Source organism: Zonotrichia albicollis, chromosome 8, assembly GCF_047830755.1.
Source record: "Zonotrichia albicollis isolate bZonAlb1 chromosome 8, bZonAlb1.hap1, whole genome shotgun sequence".
Lineage (NCBI taxonomy): Eukaryota > Metazoa > Chordata > Aves > Passeriformes > Passerellidae > Zonotrichia > Zonotrichia albicollis.
This window is the reverse complement of record NC_133826.1, coordinates 8,794,018-8,809,923: the sequence shown is the minus strand read 5'-3', so window position 1 is coordinate 8,809,923 and position 15,906 is coordinate 8,794,018. Positions and strand designations below refer to the sequence as shown.

The 15,906-nt window shown below is 41.2% G+C and overlaps 1 protein-coding gene across 1 annotated transcript; it reads left to right on the top strand.

Annotated features, from left to right (window-relative positions):
- Positions 1 to 32: 32 nt before the first annotated feature.
- Positions 33 to 14,887, top strand: CMPK1 (cytidine/uridine monophosphate kinase 1). The gene is made up of 6 exons (XM_005482236.4): positions 33 to 500; positions 9,187 to 9,333; positions 10,202 to 10,354; positions 11,862 to 11,938; positions 12,023 to 12,119; positions 12,599 to 14,887. The coding sequence occupies exons 1-6, from the start codon at positions 426 to 428 to the stop codon at positions 12,638 to 12,640; spliced, it is 591 nt and encodes a 196-aa protein (XP_005482293.1). The 5' UTR covers positions 33 to 425; the 3' UTR covers positions 12,641 to 14,887.
- The last annotated feature ends 1,019 nt before the right edge of the window (positions 14,888 to 15,906 follow it).

Sequence of the window (15,906 nt, the reverse complement as noted above, 5' to 3'; positions counted from 1 at the left end):
AGGCGCAGTGCGGCGATGCGGCGGCGTTGCCATGGCAGCGGGGGCGCTGCCGCCGCTGCTGCCGGGCTGGGCCATGCCGTGCCATGCCATGCCAGAAAGGGCTGTGGCGGGGCCAACAATGAACCGACACTCCCGGTCCCGCTGGAGCGCCGCGCCCGCCTCCGCCTTCCCCAGTCAGGGCCTGAGACCCTGAGTCCCCTCAGAGCCGCCGCGACCAGCCCTGCGCCCACGTGCCCGCCCCGCCCCGCCCGGACCCGGAAGCACTTTCCCTCCGCGGGGACAGCGCGGCGGCAGCGGTGCCTCAGTCACAGCCCCGGCCTCGGCCCTGCCGCTCCCCGCCCGCCCTCCCGCCCTATCGGCCGCCCCACGGCCGCCGCCCCGCCGCCGCTGTCCTGCTGCTGCAACGCCGCCGCCTCCTTCTCCTCATGAAGCCCGTCGTCGTCTTCGTCCTCGGCGGGCCCGGGGCGGGCAAGGGGACGCAGTGCGCTCGTATCGTGGAGGTGAGGTGCAGGGGGTGCGGGACCCCGGCCGCGGGGGCCCTGGGAGTTGTAGGATCCCCCTGTGGGTCCCGGGACCCTGTTTGGGGCGGTCGTCTGTGGGTCGTGTTACACAGACGGGGGTGGCGGGACCACTGTCTGCCTTTCAATCTGGTCTCTTGTCGAGTCTCCATCCATTCCTCACTCATTCGAGGCGATAAATAAAAATAGCATCTCCCCTTTAGTGGGTGAAGTGATGGGGCAGCCCTCAGTCTAGCTTCCCACCCTTGTCAGGCCGCCTGGCCCTTTCTCTTCTCCTGCCTTTTCTCTCAGCCCCGCGGGGCCACCCTGCTGGTGGTGCCTGTGCCGGTATCCACCCTGGGGACACCATTGGGGTTTTACATCCACTTTGGGGACACCATTGGGATTTTACATCCACCCTCGGTGTTCCAGAGCCCGCTCCGGCTGTGCCGGGAGCGCGGGTTGCCGGCTGTACCGGGGCCGGGGGGCAGCACGGCAGCCCGGCAGGATTCGCGGTGCCCGGGCGGTGCTGCCCTGCCGGGCCGGTCCCGCAGCCCAGCCCGAGTGGGAGGCTCCGTACACGTCTGCACGGCCACGTCGGAGCTGGGGCCTGGCAGAGGAGGTGGGTGAGGTATCTGACAGCCTTTGGGATACGTGTGCTTCAAATGGATCAAGGTCCGTGTCCCCTGAGGCCTGTCCCATAAACGTTACAGCTGGTACAGCAGGCATTGCAGGGTGTTGGCTTTTTTACCCAGCGCCATCTCAGTAAGTTGTGGAAGTAATATGTTAAAAATAGAACAAATTAATTTTTTATTTCTGTGACACAATGTGATAGAGGTCAAAGGAAATCCTGATCCCATAGATTGTTCATCTTGTTCCTTCTTTTTAAAGAGTTTAAGACTGACAGTATAATTTGACTAAACTTTCAAATTTTCAGTTTTCTGAATACATTTTTCCAGCCTTTTGAGACAACAAATATGTAAGAAAGAGCAGTGGATGATACATGTTGTAGTACTGTCCTTTTAAACACCAAAAACCGCAGGGATAATTACAGTGTATCCAGGTGGATAATTACGGAAGTAGTTAGGGATGAATGCTTCCAAACATGTGTGTATGTTAGATTTGAAACAGCTCTTTTATCTTTTTTTTTTTTTTTTTTTTTACTGAGTAGTTACATTTACTTTTCTTATTAAAAGCCATATAGGATCAAAGCTTATGCATACCCTCATTGAAAAATATGGCTAAGAACTGTGGTGATGGCCATGTTCCTGAATTTGTTGGTGGGAAAGAACCCCAAAACTCCTGGAACAGCCACGTTCTGTGTGTCCTCTATTCTGGGAGTACTGTTACAGTTTATCCATGCTGCTGCTACATCCCAGACTTCAGAGTTGTATAACTAAGTTAAGTGAATTTGGTCCAGACTAAAAAATGCCGTTATGACTTTAGTTCTGAAGGATTTAAACCTCAAATTACAGACTTGCGTTCAAAGCAGCATATTCATTAAATTAAATTGTGGCATGGAAGGTTCACAGTGCTCATAAAGCCTTTTTGGTAAGGTCAGATTCAGCCCCTGGCACGTAGAAAACAAATGAGCTTAAACTATAGGGGAACCTTGTAGGCTGTCATTAATGGCTTTCAGCAAACCATTAGTGTAGCCTCGGGGCTGAAGAACCTTATGTGGCTGCTGGCCTGTGTTTAGGAGGATAAATGCCTATGGCTGGATAGGCTGATATAATTGGATAAAGACCACTTTATTAGGAGGAGTTCAAATGAGCCATTGCTACTCAAATAGTATTTCCAGCTAAAAAAGGAAAAAAGGAAAACCTTGGTTATGCAGTATTTATTTTCTTCTCTAAGCCTGGAAAGGGAAATCCAAATTCGAATAAATGCAGATTTGCTTTAATTCTGCTAATCCTGTTCACTACATGGAAAGAAGTTTATTGCAGTCAGTGAGCTGACAGACAGCACTCAGACCTGTTGAATGCAAAGAACAACCTTCCTGCTGGCTCAGACACCTCCAGGAGAGTCACTGGCTAAACTGGGAGGCAGAGAGGGTCTGAGGTAGTTTAAAGAATAGTTGGACTGATGTGAGTGTGCTGGAAGACTTTAGAAAAAGGGCACATGAGCAGGGAAGTGTGGGTGAAACACAGCAGAGGTACTGGAGAGCAGGAGCTTTTCTAAGCACAGATCCTCACCTTGGCCCCTGGCAGCCCCCAGAGAGTCCTGTAGGCAAGTGAGCAGCCTGTGTGCAGTCAATGCTGCCTTTAGGTTGATAGTGTGTTTTTATTTGTGTTTTAAACCCTCTTGGCAGTTTGCCACAGAGAAAAGGGGGTTGTAGCTGAGTAATAATAAACCTCATTCATGCTTGTTGTAAATGGATGGAATAATGTTAGTTTACATTTGGAATGAATCTGACCCAGTATCTTACTGTAGAGCTTGAAGGCTGTGCTGAACAAAAAGTCAGTATGAGCTATAAATATGTCTTGGTTGCTATTCATACTGGAGATTTGGGACAGAGCACATCACATGTGGAAGAAGTCTCATTTGGCTGAGGTGAGCTCTTGTATGAATTTAGCATCAAACTATTTTTATTAAAAACCAAGGATGTCTGTGTTTTGTACAGTAAAGGGGATATTATGTACTTAGTACCTGGGAACAATTTCTCAGAGAAGTTTTGTAATTTTTTTGCAGACTGTGCTTTACATTCCCAAAAAAGGGAGATGGATATCCCATGTATGTATTTGTTAAATACTAGTGTAAATCATAACTGCTCAATATGTGTGTGCTGGAATCCCTAAATGTGGAGAAGGCATGTATGCCTGCCAAATTTGGACACAAATGGAAAACTGATTTGAGGGAAGACCTAATAACAAGTGGAATGGGTATTGACACAGTGTAAGAAAGGGAACAGTGGGTGAGTGATTAGGATTCTTTATCTCCACAGATAAGGTTGGATGAGACAGCTGAACCAGACTGGTTTTCTCCGATACGGAGGGAAGACTCGACTCCTGTGTGTTCCACAGACACAGAATTGTCAGGGAAATGCAAATCAGCAGAACTGCTCCTGTTCTGGAGCAGGTCCTCCTATTTAGAGAGGGATGAAGCAGAATTCCCTCTTAAGTTCTTATCCTCTCCCTTGCAGCCCTGCAGATTAACTCCTGAAACCTTCCACAGCTTTGTTAGGTGGAGCTTGCCATCATCTGGGACTGATGCGTAGCTGTCACGTGAGGAAGAATATTTGAGCTCTAGTTGAGTGATGTCATTTGAATGCAGGTTCTTGCAGTAACCTTCATGCTTTCCACAGTGTCTCTTCTGTGACTGTGAGATAATGAACCGTGCTTTATTGCTGACTTCGGAACTTTGCGTATAAAATCACTATGGTAAAGTCAAGGGAAAAAAAATGCTTTCAGCAAGTCTGCGCAAAATATGCTTTCTTGTGCTTAAATTTTAAATCCTTATAACCTCTGCTTGGGATGTAAAGCTCTTTGGTTGGTGGGAAGAATAATAACCAAATCATTTGTCTTTATTCCAAGCAAGATTTGAGTTGTACTTTTTTGTCTGTTTGTTTTGGCAAGGTGATCTGTAGAGATTTGGGCTATGCAAGGCATTGCTCTCTGTGTACCTAAAATATAATTCACCTCCACCATAGCCTATCCTGTATGTTTGTGGTTAAATCTAAAATTAATTCTACAAAGTGGGATACTGAGCCTTCTCAGTTTTATAAGAGCATAAGTTGATATCCAAATGGAAAAAGCTGTTAAGTTGCTTTGGGATATATGATAAGGAGATTTCCTAGGGTGAAGGAAACAATGCAAAGAAGTATTCATTGTATCAGAAATGCTCCTCTGAAAGTAGCAGAGGATTTAGGTTTTGCTGTCTTGTGTTAATTGTCTTCTAGAAGTCTGCTGAGATACAGTGTTAACTTCCTTGAAGTAAAAACAGGGTTTAAATTGTTTGCTTTAAACTCAGCTTCTGAAATCTCTTTAATGAATGTCATGTATTGGTATTCTACTTAGCCTTAAGTTCTCATAGTTGATTTTTAGAATATAAATTTATATTTCTGAACTTTGGAGGTTTTTTAAAAAAACACGGTGAGTGTTTAAATCTACCCCCTGAAGAATTATCCCTGAACATTTTCATTTTGCAGAATACTAGGCATTAAACTTTGGACTTTCTTGAACATACTGGGTGCCTTGTATTGAGTCAGTGCTCCTGAAGCACCTGGGGTGCTCTGTTTGCCCCCCTCTTCCTTGGAGGCACTGTGGGATCTCCATTGTGTGTTTTGGTTTGTTAATGAGAGGTTTTGTTTGGTTTTGTTTCCCAGAGACAATAACATATTTCAAAGTAAGAAAATTTCTTCAATTTTTTAAATTGGAATAAGCAGACAGAAAGTCTATTACTGCATTGTAACCTGTACCCCAAAGATTTAATTCCATGTGCTAGTAGGACAGACAAAAGCTTTCAAGGCTAAAAAAACCCTGAAGGCTGCAGGCTTTGCACAGTTCTGTTTTTATTTTTACTAGTTCTCAAATGGTGTATGTAGCAGATTTTGGTTGTTTATTAAGGTTGCCCAAGATATGACAGGTCAGAACCAGGGCAATAAAAGTTTGTATTTTATTTGTTTAAATCTTAAGCCCTGTGACTTTCATTTTCAAACTAACAATGATAAGCCAAGATAGGAGTCAAGGTCAAAGCAGTAATTTGTGTTTCTCTTGCTCCTTGGCTTCTGCTCTCTTAAGGAAGTCTCAAGCTGTGTGTTTAGTGGGGAGATTTGTTGCAGGACCACCAGGGCTGAATCAGAAATAAAGCCCGTGTCCCTCGGAAGGGGCTGTGGAGGAGTCCCAGCGTCAGCTGCTGCTCGCCCCGATCCTTCCTGACTGCCCGAGACTGCTGGGCACGCTCCGCCTGCTTCCAGCCCGATGTGACTCACGCATTTCCATTTCTATGCATCTGTTCGTTGTATTTACGGAAAACAAAGCCTGTTCTGTCTGCAGAGTGAAAGTTGCAAATCCCGGCTGGCAGAAGGAAGCTGGAAGGGCTGGAGCACAGGGCAGGGAAGGGCAGCCCGGAGAGGCTGCAGTCTCGGGCTGGAATTTGGAGATGTGGAGCTCACAGCTTGTGTCCCCCAGTTTGTCCTGCTGTGACTGACCAGGCAGAGGCAAATATCAAGTGCTGTTCTGATCTGCTCTGCTCTATCCACTGCTGCTCTGATGGGATTGATTGAAAGTTGAGCTCACCTTTCTATTTCACTGGAATTTATAAAATTATTTTTATGTTTTATTTTTTTAAAGCAAAATGGGAGAATGTCTTGAGTGGTGTTGAAGGCAGCACTTTTTCATTCACAGTTGATTTTTGTAGGTAATATTTGGAGACCCATACTTCAAAAAATTAATTTTGAAAACAGTGAGAACTTGTGTAATAAATAGGTGTGATGCTCACACTACTCTTGCCAGTTTTAGTCAAGGTGTTTAGGGCACAAAATTTTATTTTATTTTAGGTGAGAGAAACCCTCAGCAAGTGTCCTGAATTGGAGCAAATCATCACAGCACCAGGAGCTTGCACTACTTGTGTAGCAATGAGAACTTGTGTAATAGTAACTTACCAATTTAATCTTTTTTTCCTTCTTCTAGATCACACCAGTCTGACAGCATAGCAGAAAGCATTATCTCTAAAATACATTTTAGAATAGTTAATTCTGTATTTTCCTGTTTCTTCTGTGTAACACCAAAATCTCTCCAGATTTTAAGTGCTTGGCATCCTAGTATTTGGAAATTGTTTTTTGACCTCTTTTTTTTTCTAAGTCGTCCTTTCATTCTGATATTATGTGCCTAGTAAGAGCTGGGAAAACTGCTTTTTCATTATTTGGCAACCACAGTCCTGCTCCCTTTCTGATTGCAGAAGATAGTGCAGGAGTGGCAATGAGTCACATTCTGGGGATTGCATCAGGATGTGCTTGGCACTGCTGGAAGTCCTGCTGCCACAGGGCAGACCTTGTCCAGACCTGAGTGTTTGACCCATGTTTTGTGCTGTTACATCACAGTCTCTTCTGCGAGCCCTTGGCATTGCACTGATTCGCTGCAGCTCAGGACGCTTGCTGAGGGTTTCTATGACCTAAAATGAAAGAAAACTTTGTGCCCTGAACATCTTGATTAAAGCTGGCAAGGGTAGCAGGAGCTCCACATCTCTGCAGCCTTCTGTGTGTGGAGCAGCAGCCAAGCCATTCTCCCCCCTTGTTTGCATTGTTTAAACCCATGTGTTTTCTTTGGCTCTCGGCTCAGCACAGTTCACAAATAGATGTTTTGCCCCTGAAGGAGAGGTTTGTTTTTCTTACAGCCTGGTTAAGCCATTCTGAGGGTTAGTCTTGAATATAATTTATTATTATCTCAAACAAGTCTATTTGTACAAAAGCACTTTTAAACACTTCTGTCTTTGCTTTCCAGTTCAGCTGTTAAAAACTACTTTAGTTTGCTCTTGCAAAAGATGGAGAATTAAAAAAAAAATTCTGACTCAATTTTGTTTTCATGCATGAAAAGGAAAATGCCAAGGAAAATTAAATGGTTTGGTAATCCTCTAAAACCTAAGGGATTATATTTTCCTCCTGTTTTCTTCTTTGTAGAAACCTGATGTTAAAAAAATCATCATTCTATAACTTTAGCAAGAAGAACTGCATGTTAATTTAGCATTCAGCAGACTAATGTTTCTTGCTTATAAGGAACAATTTATTCTGGTTTATGGCTTCTGTAGGTTATAAATATTTAGATTTGCAATTAGTTAGGCATATCCAAATGCAATGTACATTAAAGCAAGAGTACAGTGAGCTTACAGAGGATGTCTGTGAAGCTTTTCCTTCACACTTACAGCAAAATCTTGCTTCTGTTTTTTGCCAACTGTGTACAGTTTTGGAGATTTAAGTAATTATATCCCTTCTTAAATTATGACTATGGCAGAACTAACTTTCCATGCTTTTGTGGGTGAAATTGGAAAGCAACTGAAATGTTTTAAAGTCATTTAGTGGGTTGTGTAATATTTCTGTTGTACTTAGTTCAGTAGCCAAGTTTTTAAATCCAAAGTTCACAGCCTCGCCGAGTGTGTAGTCACATTATTATGCCTCTCAGACACCTTGTTTGAAATTTGCTTTGGATGTTGCTGCAGCCAAACTGATAACCCTGAAGTTTTTTGCTGCTGCTTTTGTTTTGTGTAAAAACTTCCAGATGAGAATGTATGTGTGTGCTGTGTTTTGGATGTAGAACTAGCTTAGGTAATACCAAGGAGATGTATTTATTGCCTGTTTTGATGGACTTATATTTGGTCAAGGAGCATAGTGCACTTTGTTCATTTTCTTGCAGTGTTAAATGAGCTGAGAAAATGATTATTTATAACCATGCATTTCTCTTTGGTTGGAATGTATTTGTTTGCTTGCACTAGGTATCTATTTACAATGATAAATGCCTGAGAAATTCATGTCTAATAAATACTTCCATCAATATTTTTCATAAGTGACAATTTTAGCTGTAGTTTGAGGTGAAAGAGCAATGGTGTGTGCTGTTTTCCTGCACAGTGCTATCATATTGATGGATCTGAACCTGATCTCTCTGTTTACTCTGTGTGGTGTGGCAGAGGGTGGAACCAGTGTAGTTATTGACTTTGATCTACCACGTCATCCTTAGGAGAAGTCACTGCTTTTCCCCAAGGGCTGCTCTATGTGGTCATCCCAGGGAAGGAGGTAGCAGGGGCAGGGGGACTGTTTGTGCAGCTGCTGTGTTATAGGTGATTTCACCAAGGCTGGGGAGGAAGCTGATACTAGAACCACAACTTGAATATAAGGATTTCTGATTTAGCCTGTACTTGGGACATTCCTCCAGCTCCAAAGGAACTGCAATCACCCTATGTGTTTTCTTTCAGTAGGTAATTAAACAAAATTCTTGTCTTGTTTCTAAACATAACAAAATTGCTCCTGAAAATGGTATAGAGAAATACCTGACCAAAGCCCTGTTGAGCATTTTACCCAAGGATGTCCAGTTCTGGGGCCCTCACCTCAAAAAGACATTGGGGTGCTGGAGTGTGTCCAGAGAAGGGTAATGGAGCTGGTGAAGGGTTGGAGAGTGAGTCCTATGAGCAGCAGCTGAGGGAGCTGGGGGTTTTAGCCTGCAGAAAAGGAGGCTTGGGGGAAACCTTGTCATTCACAACTCCCTGAAAGAAATTTTTACTAAGAGTCAGCCTATTCTCCCAGGCAGCCAGCAACAGGACAAGAGGAAATGGCCTCAAGGTGCAGCAGAGGAGGTTCAGGTTGGACATTTGGAAGAATTTCCACACTGATATGGTTGTCAGACACTGGAACACGGAGGTGGTGGAGTCACCGTTCATGGAAACACTCAAAAAATTACTGCATGTAGAACTTAAAGCTTTGGTGTAGTTGTCACTATGGTGTTTGGTCAAAGGCTGGGCTTGATGATCTTGGAGGTCTTTTCCATCCTTAATGACTCTTATTGTTACTGTGTGTGTTGTGTGCAGTGTGCTCCTCTGTCAGATTGCACACTGAAGGTGGAACAGATCTGTCACTAGCAAGATGCTGTTCACTGGGTTTTTCTGCTGCAAAGCAAGGATAAACAGGGCTGGCACTGCTGGCTGGTGTTGGGTTTGCACAAATGCTCTGCCTGAAGGGAGCCTGTGTTTGCTTTGCCTGTTGCAGAAATACGGCTACACTCACCTTTCTGCCGGTGACCTGCTCCGGGACGAGCGGAAAAGGCCGGGCTCCCAGTATGGAGAACTCATTGAGAACTACATTAAAGAGGGGGAGATTGTGCCAGTTGAAATAACAATCAGCTTGCTGAAGAGGGTAAGGAAAAGGCTATTTCCTTGCAGGGTCACTCCTGCAGAGTAAGCAACAAAGCAGTGGCTGTGTTCTGGCAGAACTGCTTTTCCTCCAGTGTGAGCGGTATGAATGGGCAGACACGGAGCTGCTTCTCTCAGCAATCACTTGTGTTTCTTTCTGACTGCTGGAGAGCTGATGGCCTCTCTGGGGATCTGTGAAAATGGGTTATTTTAATTTTCCTTTATTTCTTAGTGGCTCTAGGAAAAGCAGTGAAACTGTATTTCTTATTTCCCTGCACTAGGTTTTGGACCTCTTGGTCCATTCAGTCATATTTGATTGGAGGCCAGAGGCCTTAAAGGCACTAAGATTTGTGAGTTTTGTCAAAATAGATAGTCAGGTGAAAGAGAAGAACACCTACTGATGTTCTTGTGAAAGGAAAAGCTTCAGCCTCTATTGGATGTCCATGAAATCAATGGGAGTATCTACTTTAAGTCAAAAAAAGGCTGCTGTTCATGGCACTAAATTTATCTGGAGCTTTTCCCTTCAAATTAACTTTAGATCAGGGATATTCTGATGTCTTATTGTGTAAAGACACTTCCCAGAATCTTGTAGAAAATAAGCTTTAAAGCTGGGATTTATTATGAGATTTGTTTGTTATGAGATTTTTGAGCTTTGTGAAAGAATTGATTCAATTTGAACAATAGTTGTGTTGGTGCATCAGTGAATTAACCAGTATGCATTGAAAGTGAAACAAAAAGCACATTTTGTAAATCTGCAATAATCCTAAAATAAATGCTTCTCAACTTACCATGTCAACATCTTGGGGGTAAATTAATAAGTAGATAAATCAGCATATGTGCAGGAGATTGTGAATTGAATTATCTTTTATCAGGCAATGGATCAAACAATGGCTGCCAATTCCCAGAAGAACAAGTTTTTGATTGATGGATTTCCCAGGAATGAAGATAATCTTCAAGGCTGGAATAAGACTATGGATGGAAAAGCGGATGTCTCCTTTGTTCTCTTTTTTGATTGTGACAATGAGGTAATGAAGTGTGTAATTCTGTAACTTCCTTTCTTATAATATTGTGGGAATCGTTCAAGAAGAACAATTAAACTCTGACAGGGAGGATGGACTAATGTAAGAGTAGAAGGAAAACTTGGCCTGGGTGTTTGAAGGATTTTTTGGCAACTTGTTTTAGCTGATGAAAAGCTGCCTGTTTATTGAAATAGACAGCTAATGACAATTGGTATAATCATATGAGAATAAATTATATTGAGGAAGTACTCCAGGCAATTGTATTCTTAAAGAAAATTTATCAAAACTTTAAATATGTTTTACAAAATTATTTGGTTACTTTTCAGAAAATGTTACTCTGTTCACCCTTAGTTATTTGTTGTTTAGTCCAAAATTACCTTGATGCAATGTCTGCTTGAATTCTGAAGTGCAGCAGCAATCTTTATTTTCATACTTATGAGCTGTGCTATGGGATAGTCAGTAATCAACATTTTATTCAGCAAGTCATTAAATTACAAGGGCATTTTGACAGTGATGCAGTGCCTTCATTTAATAAGTGCCGTGATGTGCTGTCTTCTTAATTTGTCAGTGCCCTTGAACATAAAAACTGTTATGAGCATCCCAGCACCTTAAGCTGACTTTTTTCCTGTTACCCCTTTGCCTAGCTTCCTGAGATTTTGGCTTTTTATTGTTTTTTTTTTTATTTATTTATTTGCAATAATTTTGTAATCTTAAAGAGCACATGAGGAATTACTATTTTTCTGTTTTAACAGAAACAAGATAAATAAGACTAAATAAGACTAAATAATTTTTTTCACTTGTTGGGGCATTAATTTTGTGATTCCACTTTTTTACTAGATCTAAAATACACAATGCTTCATGATCTTTACTATGATTGTACTGTCGAGGAAAAATAATTTTTAACTCTTGTCCTCTTGCATAATTTGGATAAATGTATTCATGGAGTGTACATGTGTCAGCTTTGCTTATTTAACTAAAGGTTTAAAAAACTTAGTTCATTGGGACACTTCTGGCAATGGTTAGTTCTTTATTTTTTACTTAGATTTTGAAGTCTTCATTATAATAATGTCAGGTAAGAACATTTTAACTGACAGTAACTTATTATTGTCAGTTTGCCTTAAAAAATTCTTGAGAGAACATACAGTGTCTTTCCTTTAGTGCAGACATATATTAATAGTCCCATTTGACATGCTGCTTTTCAGAAAGCCTGAACACATCCTTGAAAATCAGGTAATTTTCTTTTTTTTATGTCTCATGTTGAGAATCCAGTCAAATCACAGAGCTTGATGCTGCTTTTACTTCCTCTGACCCCAATCCCATTTTCATAAACTGGATTGTGGATCATCCTTCTCTAGAAGACACTTCCTATGTGACTTCTGGTTACATCCACCAGTTCTGGGCTGTATTTTGTGTGCCAGGCCAGTTTAGATTTGCAGGATTTTTGTTATTTCCTGCTCTCAGGATGGCAGCTGTTGTTCCTGGCTGCAGTCATGCTTCTGGTGTTTTTTTGTAGATCTGTATCGGCCGCTGTCTCGAGAGAGGCAAGAGCAGCGGTAGGAGCGACGATAACCGGGAGAGCCTGGAGAAGAGGTACTGTCCTAAAAACTTTTCTGGTCCCTTCTCTTGATATTTTTCTATGTAATGTGGATTTTTTCTCCCTGTGCTTTCTCTTAGAATTCATACATATCTGCAGTCTACTAAGCCTATCATAGATTTGTATGAGAGAATGGGAAAAGTCAGAAAAGTGGATGCCTCTAAATCTGTTGATGAAGTAAGTATATATATGCCAAAATATGGGCATGACAGGGTGGCAGGGTGTATATTTCTGGCTTTCTTCTGAGATGTGTGTCTGTGTGTGTGATTAGCCTGCTCATTAAGCACTGATGTTATTACTCAGGGATGCTTTGGAGCTCTTGATTTGACTCTTGAAGGACTGAGTAAGATGTGAATAACTTGAGGAAATTGATCTGTTCTGCTTGAGTGTGAACTGGACTGAACACATTTCCAGTGTTTCTGTGTTTAACAGGGTCTTGCCTTTTACATTTTCATGAGCTTTTGCTCTTCTCAATCAGTGTTGCTCTTCTGTCTGCTTCCCAAAATTGATGCCAGTCCCACTGTTAAAGAATTATTGTGAATGTTCTAAAAAACCCCTATATATTTTTGAAAGTATTGTCAAATACTGTTTAAGTTGGTTTAACTTGGAGTAACTGTTAGATCAATACTTCATAAAATTCTTCTTTATCTTTTTAGGTTTTTGAAAATGTTGTACAAATTTTCGACAAAGAAGGCTAATTCCCAGCTTGAAACTCCATTTCAACTTGTGCTTGAATCTTGCTTGAATAGCTGCTACTGCAGTCCACTCTTTGTAATTATTTTAAAAAGATTTTTTATTTTTTTTCACATATCTAATGATGATTGGTAAAACAGCTGATTAGAAATGGATCTGTTTTTTAAATAGGAAATCATTTCTTGTGGCTATAGTATACAAGTTTCAGGGTTCTCCATTAGTGCAAGTTCAGTTACTCACATGGCAGAAACACAGTTAATACATCTTTCTGAACAAACTGTTTATTCTGTCACAGTTCTGTGCCTGTCATGGGCAGTCCTTCTTCCTTATTGCTGTACACCTACTTTCTTTTTAAAGATCAACTGAACAGCAGCATTAATCAATGAAGGACCCATAAACCTTGGGTTTTTTTGGATTCTTGGACCAAATTTAGCAGGTTTTTTTTAAGTATAATTTTGCCCCAAATTCCCTTATATCCCCAGACCTGAATTCTCTAAGTCAAGCTACAGTTAGTGTGAGAATCTGTTTTAGCAATTGACAAAAAACTATGAAATATGCATTTCAGGAACAGACATACAAAGTACTTTATGAAAAGTGGTGCTTCCTTATGACTCTGGATGTAAACTGTCTTGCAGGTTTTTGGATGACATGACCCTGACATGGATTTTTCCTTGTTTTAATTTGCAAAAGATTAAGAAAGTCAGTTTAACATTTCAATACTCATTTATCTTAAATGATAGTTATGTTCTTAAGTACAGCATAGTCTTCACAAGATGGCAAAGTTCTTAAAAAGTATGCAGTAGGCAAAATCTGACAGTTCTGTCTTTTGTAACAAGTGGAAGGGTTCTTCTTTATTATTATTGAAATACTGTGTTACCAAATGCTTTAAGGTTTGTTATCTGGGGAAATATTTTTATGGTCAAACTAGTGAATATGTTTCCCTAAAAATGTGTAATTTTAATAGCTGTTCGTTTGAGAAGTTTGTAAGTTATTGCACTTTTGTTACAATGTGCTCAGCTGAGGGGAAGATAATTGCAGAAGAAAAGTTTAATTCCCTGAAACAGTCCTGCTTCCCCCTGTTCTCTTGAATAAGCCAAGTGCAGTCAGCAGGAGGAGCTGGGGTGAGCAGGGAACTGGTTGAAACAACCTGGTTGAAACGTTTGCACAGATGTGGTGCAATTTTGTCTTTTGTTTAAGCTTTCCTGTCCCCTATATAGTATGCGTAGGTCTGGAGGGGCCCAACCATGCATTCCTTTTGTGCCCTAAGCTTCCACTGATGGCATGAAGATGAGAGTGTTAACTGATTTTAGTGCTAGAGTGGTTGTTCCTACATTAACTGACACTCTGATTGCTTTGTGACATGCTAATTACACAGAATTGCAATTCGGAAATCTTAACGCTCAGCTTTTCTTTAGCCATGACTTTCTCTATTTAGGAGAAGGTTTAAATTAAGCATAGTTTTTAATTAGAATCAGATGTATTGGTCCTCATCTTGCAGTCAGATTTGTATTTTCAGGAATTCTCACCTCGCTGAGGTTGTTGAGGCTCCTGGACTGGGCAAGAGATGGGTGCAGAACCAAGGGTAAACTGCAGTAGCTTTTCCAGTCTCGTAGGAGCTCAGGCAATGGACTGGCCACAAATAGCTGTTTACTACTGCTGAATATATGGACCATGACTGCTTTTGTGAGTGTGGGGGGGCCAATGCTCCCACTTTATGAATTTCTTGTTTAAAAAAATAAAAGAAGAAAACCTAGAATTTAACTCTTCCTGTATAAGTATGCTGACATGGATAGGATCCAGCAAAACTGCATGTTTTAATATGAAGGTTTGAATCAGGTTTTTTCAAAAGATACTTCAAACTGTGTTCTTTAATCCAATTAGTGAGATTTCATTAACTCTTGCTTCTAAGTTACTGCTTTTTACAAGTTCTGTTCAGAATTTTCTCTCATCATACACTTTTCTGTGTATTTAAGTGCTGAAACAAAAAGATCCTGAAGCAAGTTTTAGAACAACTCCCAACAATGTTTTGGCAATATTGAATTTGGAGTGGATTGTAATGTGTCTGTGCAAGGACTAGATTTTTTGTCATTTTATTTATTGAAGATGCCATTAAATGTGTTACCACTTCTTTCAAGATGGACTTACGATTGAAATAAAAATTAAAGGCAATATGCGAATGTGTTGTGTCCATTTAGCAGCAAAACTGTATAAAGAATTTGAGGAGATCCAATAAACTTTGTTCTGTGGCTTAATGAGTGCTTGCCTTACAGTTATCTGTCACAAGGGATATTTTTCAAATAAATCCATCTACATAAAGTAAGTATTTATTTGAGTTAAATACTTCATGTCGCCACATGCACAGGTATGTGTATAAAAGTTCAGTTTTCACCATCAAAACTGAAGTCCTGAAGATCCTTTTAGGCACAGGAGAAGATCAAACCTTTGCCTGTGGCATTGATACCTTTTCTTGATTTTAGAGGTTTATCAAATGACTGTGTTCATATAGTTGTGCAGTGATAATTCATTTGGCACACGTATGAAAGAAAAGTGACTTGGAGTGGTGTAGGAAACACAAACCTATTGTGCACCTGCTGTTGGAGACATTTCTGGCCTGGATTTCTCAGGATTCCTTGCTCAATCAGCAGCTGATCCCCTGACTGCCATTCTCCTGGCTCCACATGTGTACGTGCTATACTCCAGGCTGTTCTTAAAGGAGAGTTGCACAGCATAATATTCTCTAGAAAAGACACTGAGAGGCTGCCAGGCTTATTTTAAAATAACCTATTTTATGTAAAGGTCTGTTACAAAAGAGGTTGTTTTGTCATGTGTAGCTTCCCATTAAACAACTTGTTGAACTTAAAATTATAGAATCATTTGGGTTGGAAAAGACTTCTAAGGCAGAACATCCCTTCCAACTTGAAACTTTACACTGGAAAGATTTGCAGAGCTGGTTTGAAAGGGGTGGGGAAGAGCAGGGGATTTTTCAGTTGTGCCAGGTACCTTTCTGCTGGGAAATCTGCTGAGACTAAACTTGCTGAAACCTCACCCTGAAAGTTGTAGCATCTCCTCAGGGATGGGCTGAAAGGGGCAAAGCTGCCCATTGGATTTGCACCTTTTGGACAGAGATTTTGAGTTAAGTCTCCCACTTTGAGAGCAGGAGCAAGCAGAGAACACCATAAACACACACTTAAGGATTGCCTCAGTCTAAGATATCCCCCACTAGGAACAATTTGTCCTTAATAAGAAGAGCTGGCTCATGAGGGAGTTGTGA

Bases quoted from the DNA above. Each gene is read 5' to 3' on its own strand.
- CMPK1 (XM_005482236.4), top strand. From the start codon at position 426: ATGAAGCCCGTCGTCGTCTTCGTCCTCGGCGGGCCCGGGGCGGGCAAG. The intron at 10,355-11,861 runs GTAATGAAGTGT...GTTTTTTTGTAG, and splicing joins TTTTTGATTGTGACAATGAG to ATCTGTATCGGCCGCTGTCT. The intron at 12,120-12,598 runs GTAAGTATATAT...TTATCTTTTTAG, and splicing joins CCTCTAAATCTGTTGATGAA to GTTTTTGAAAATGTTGTACA.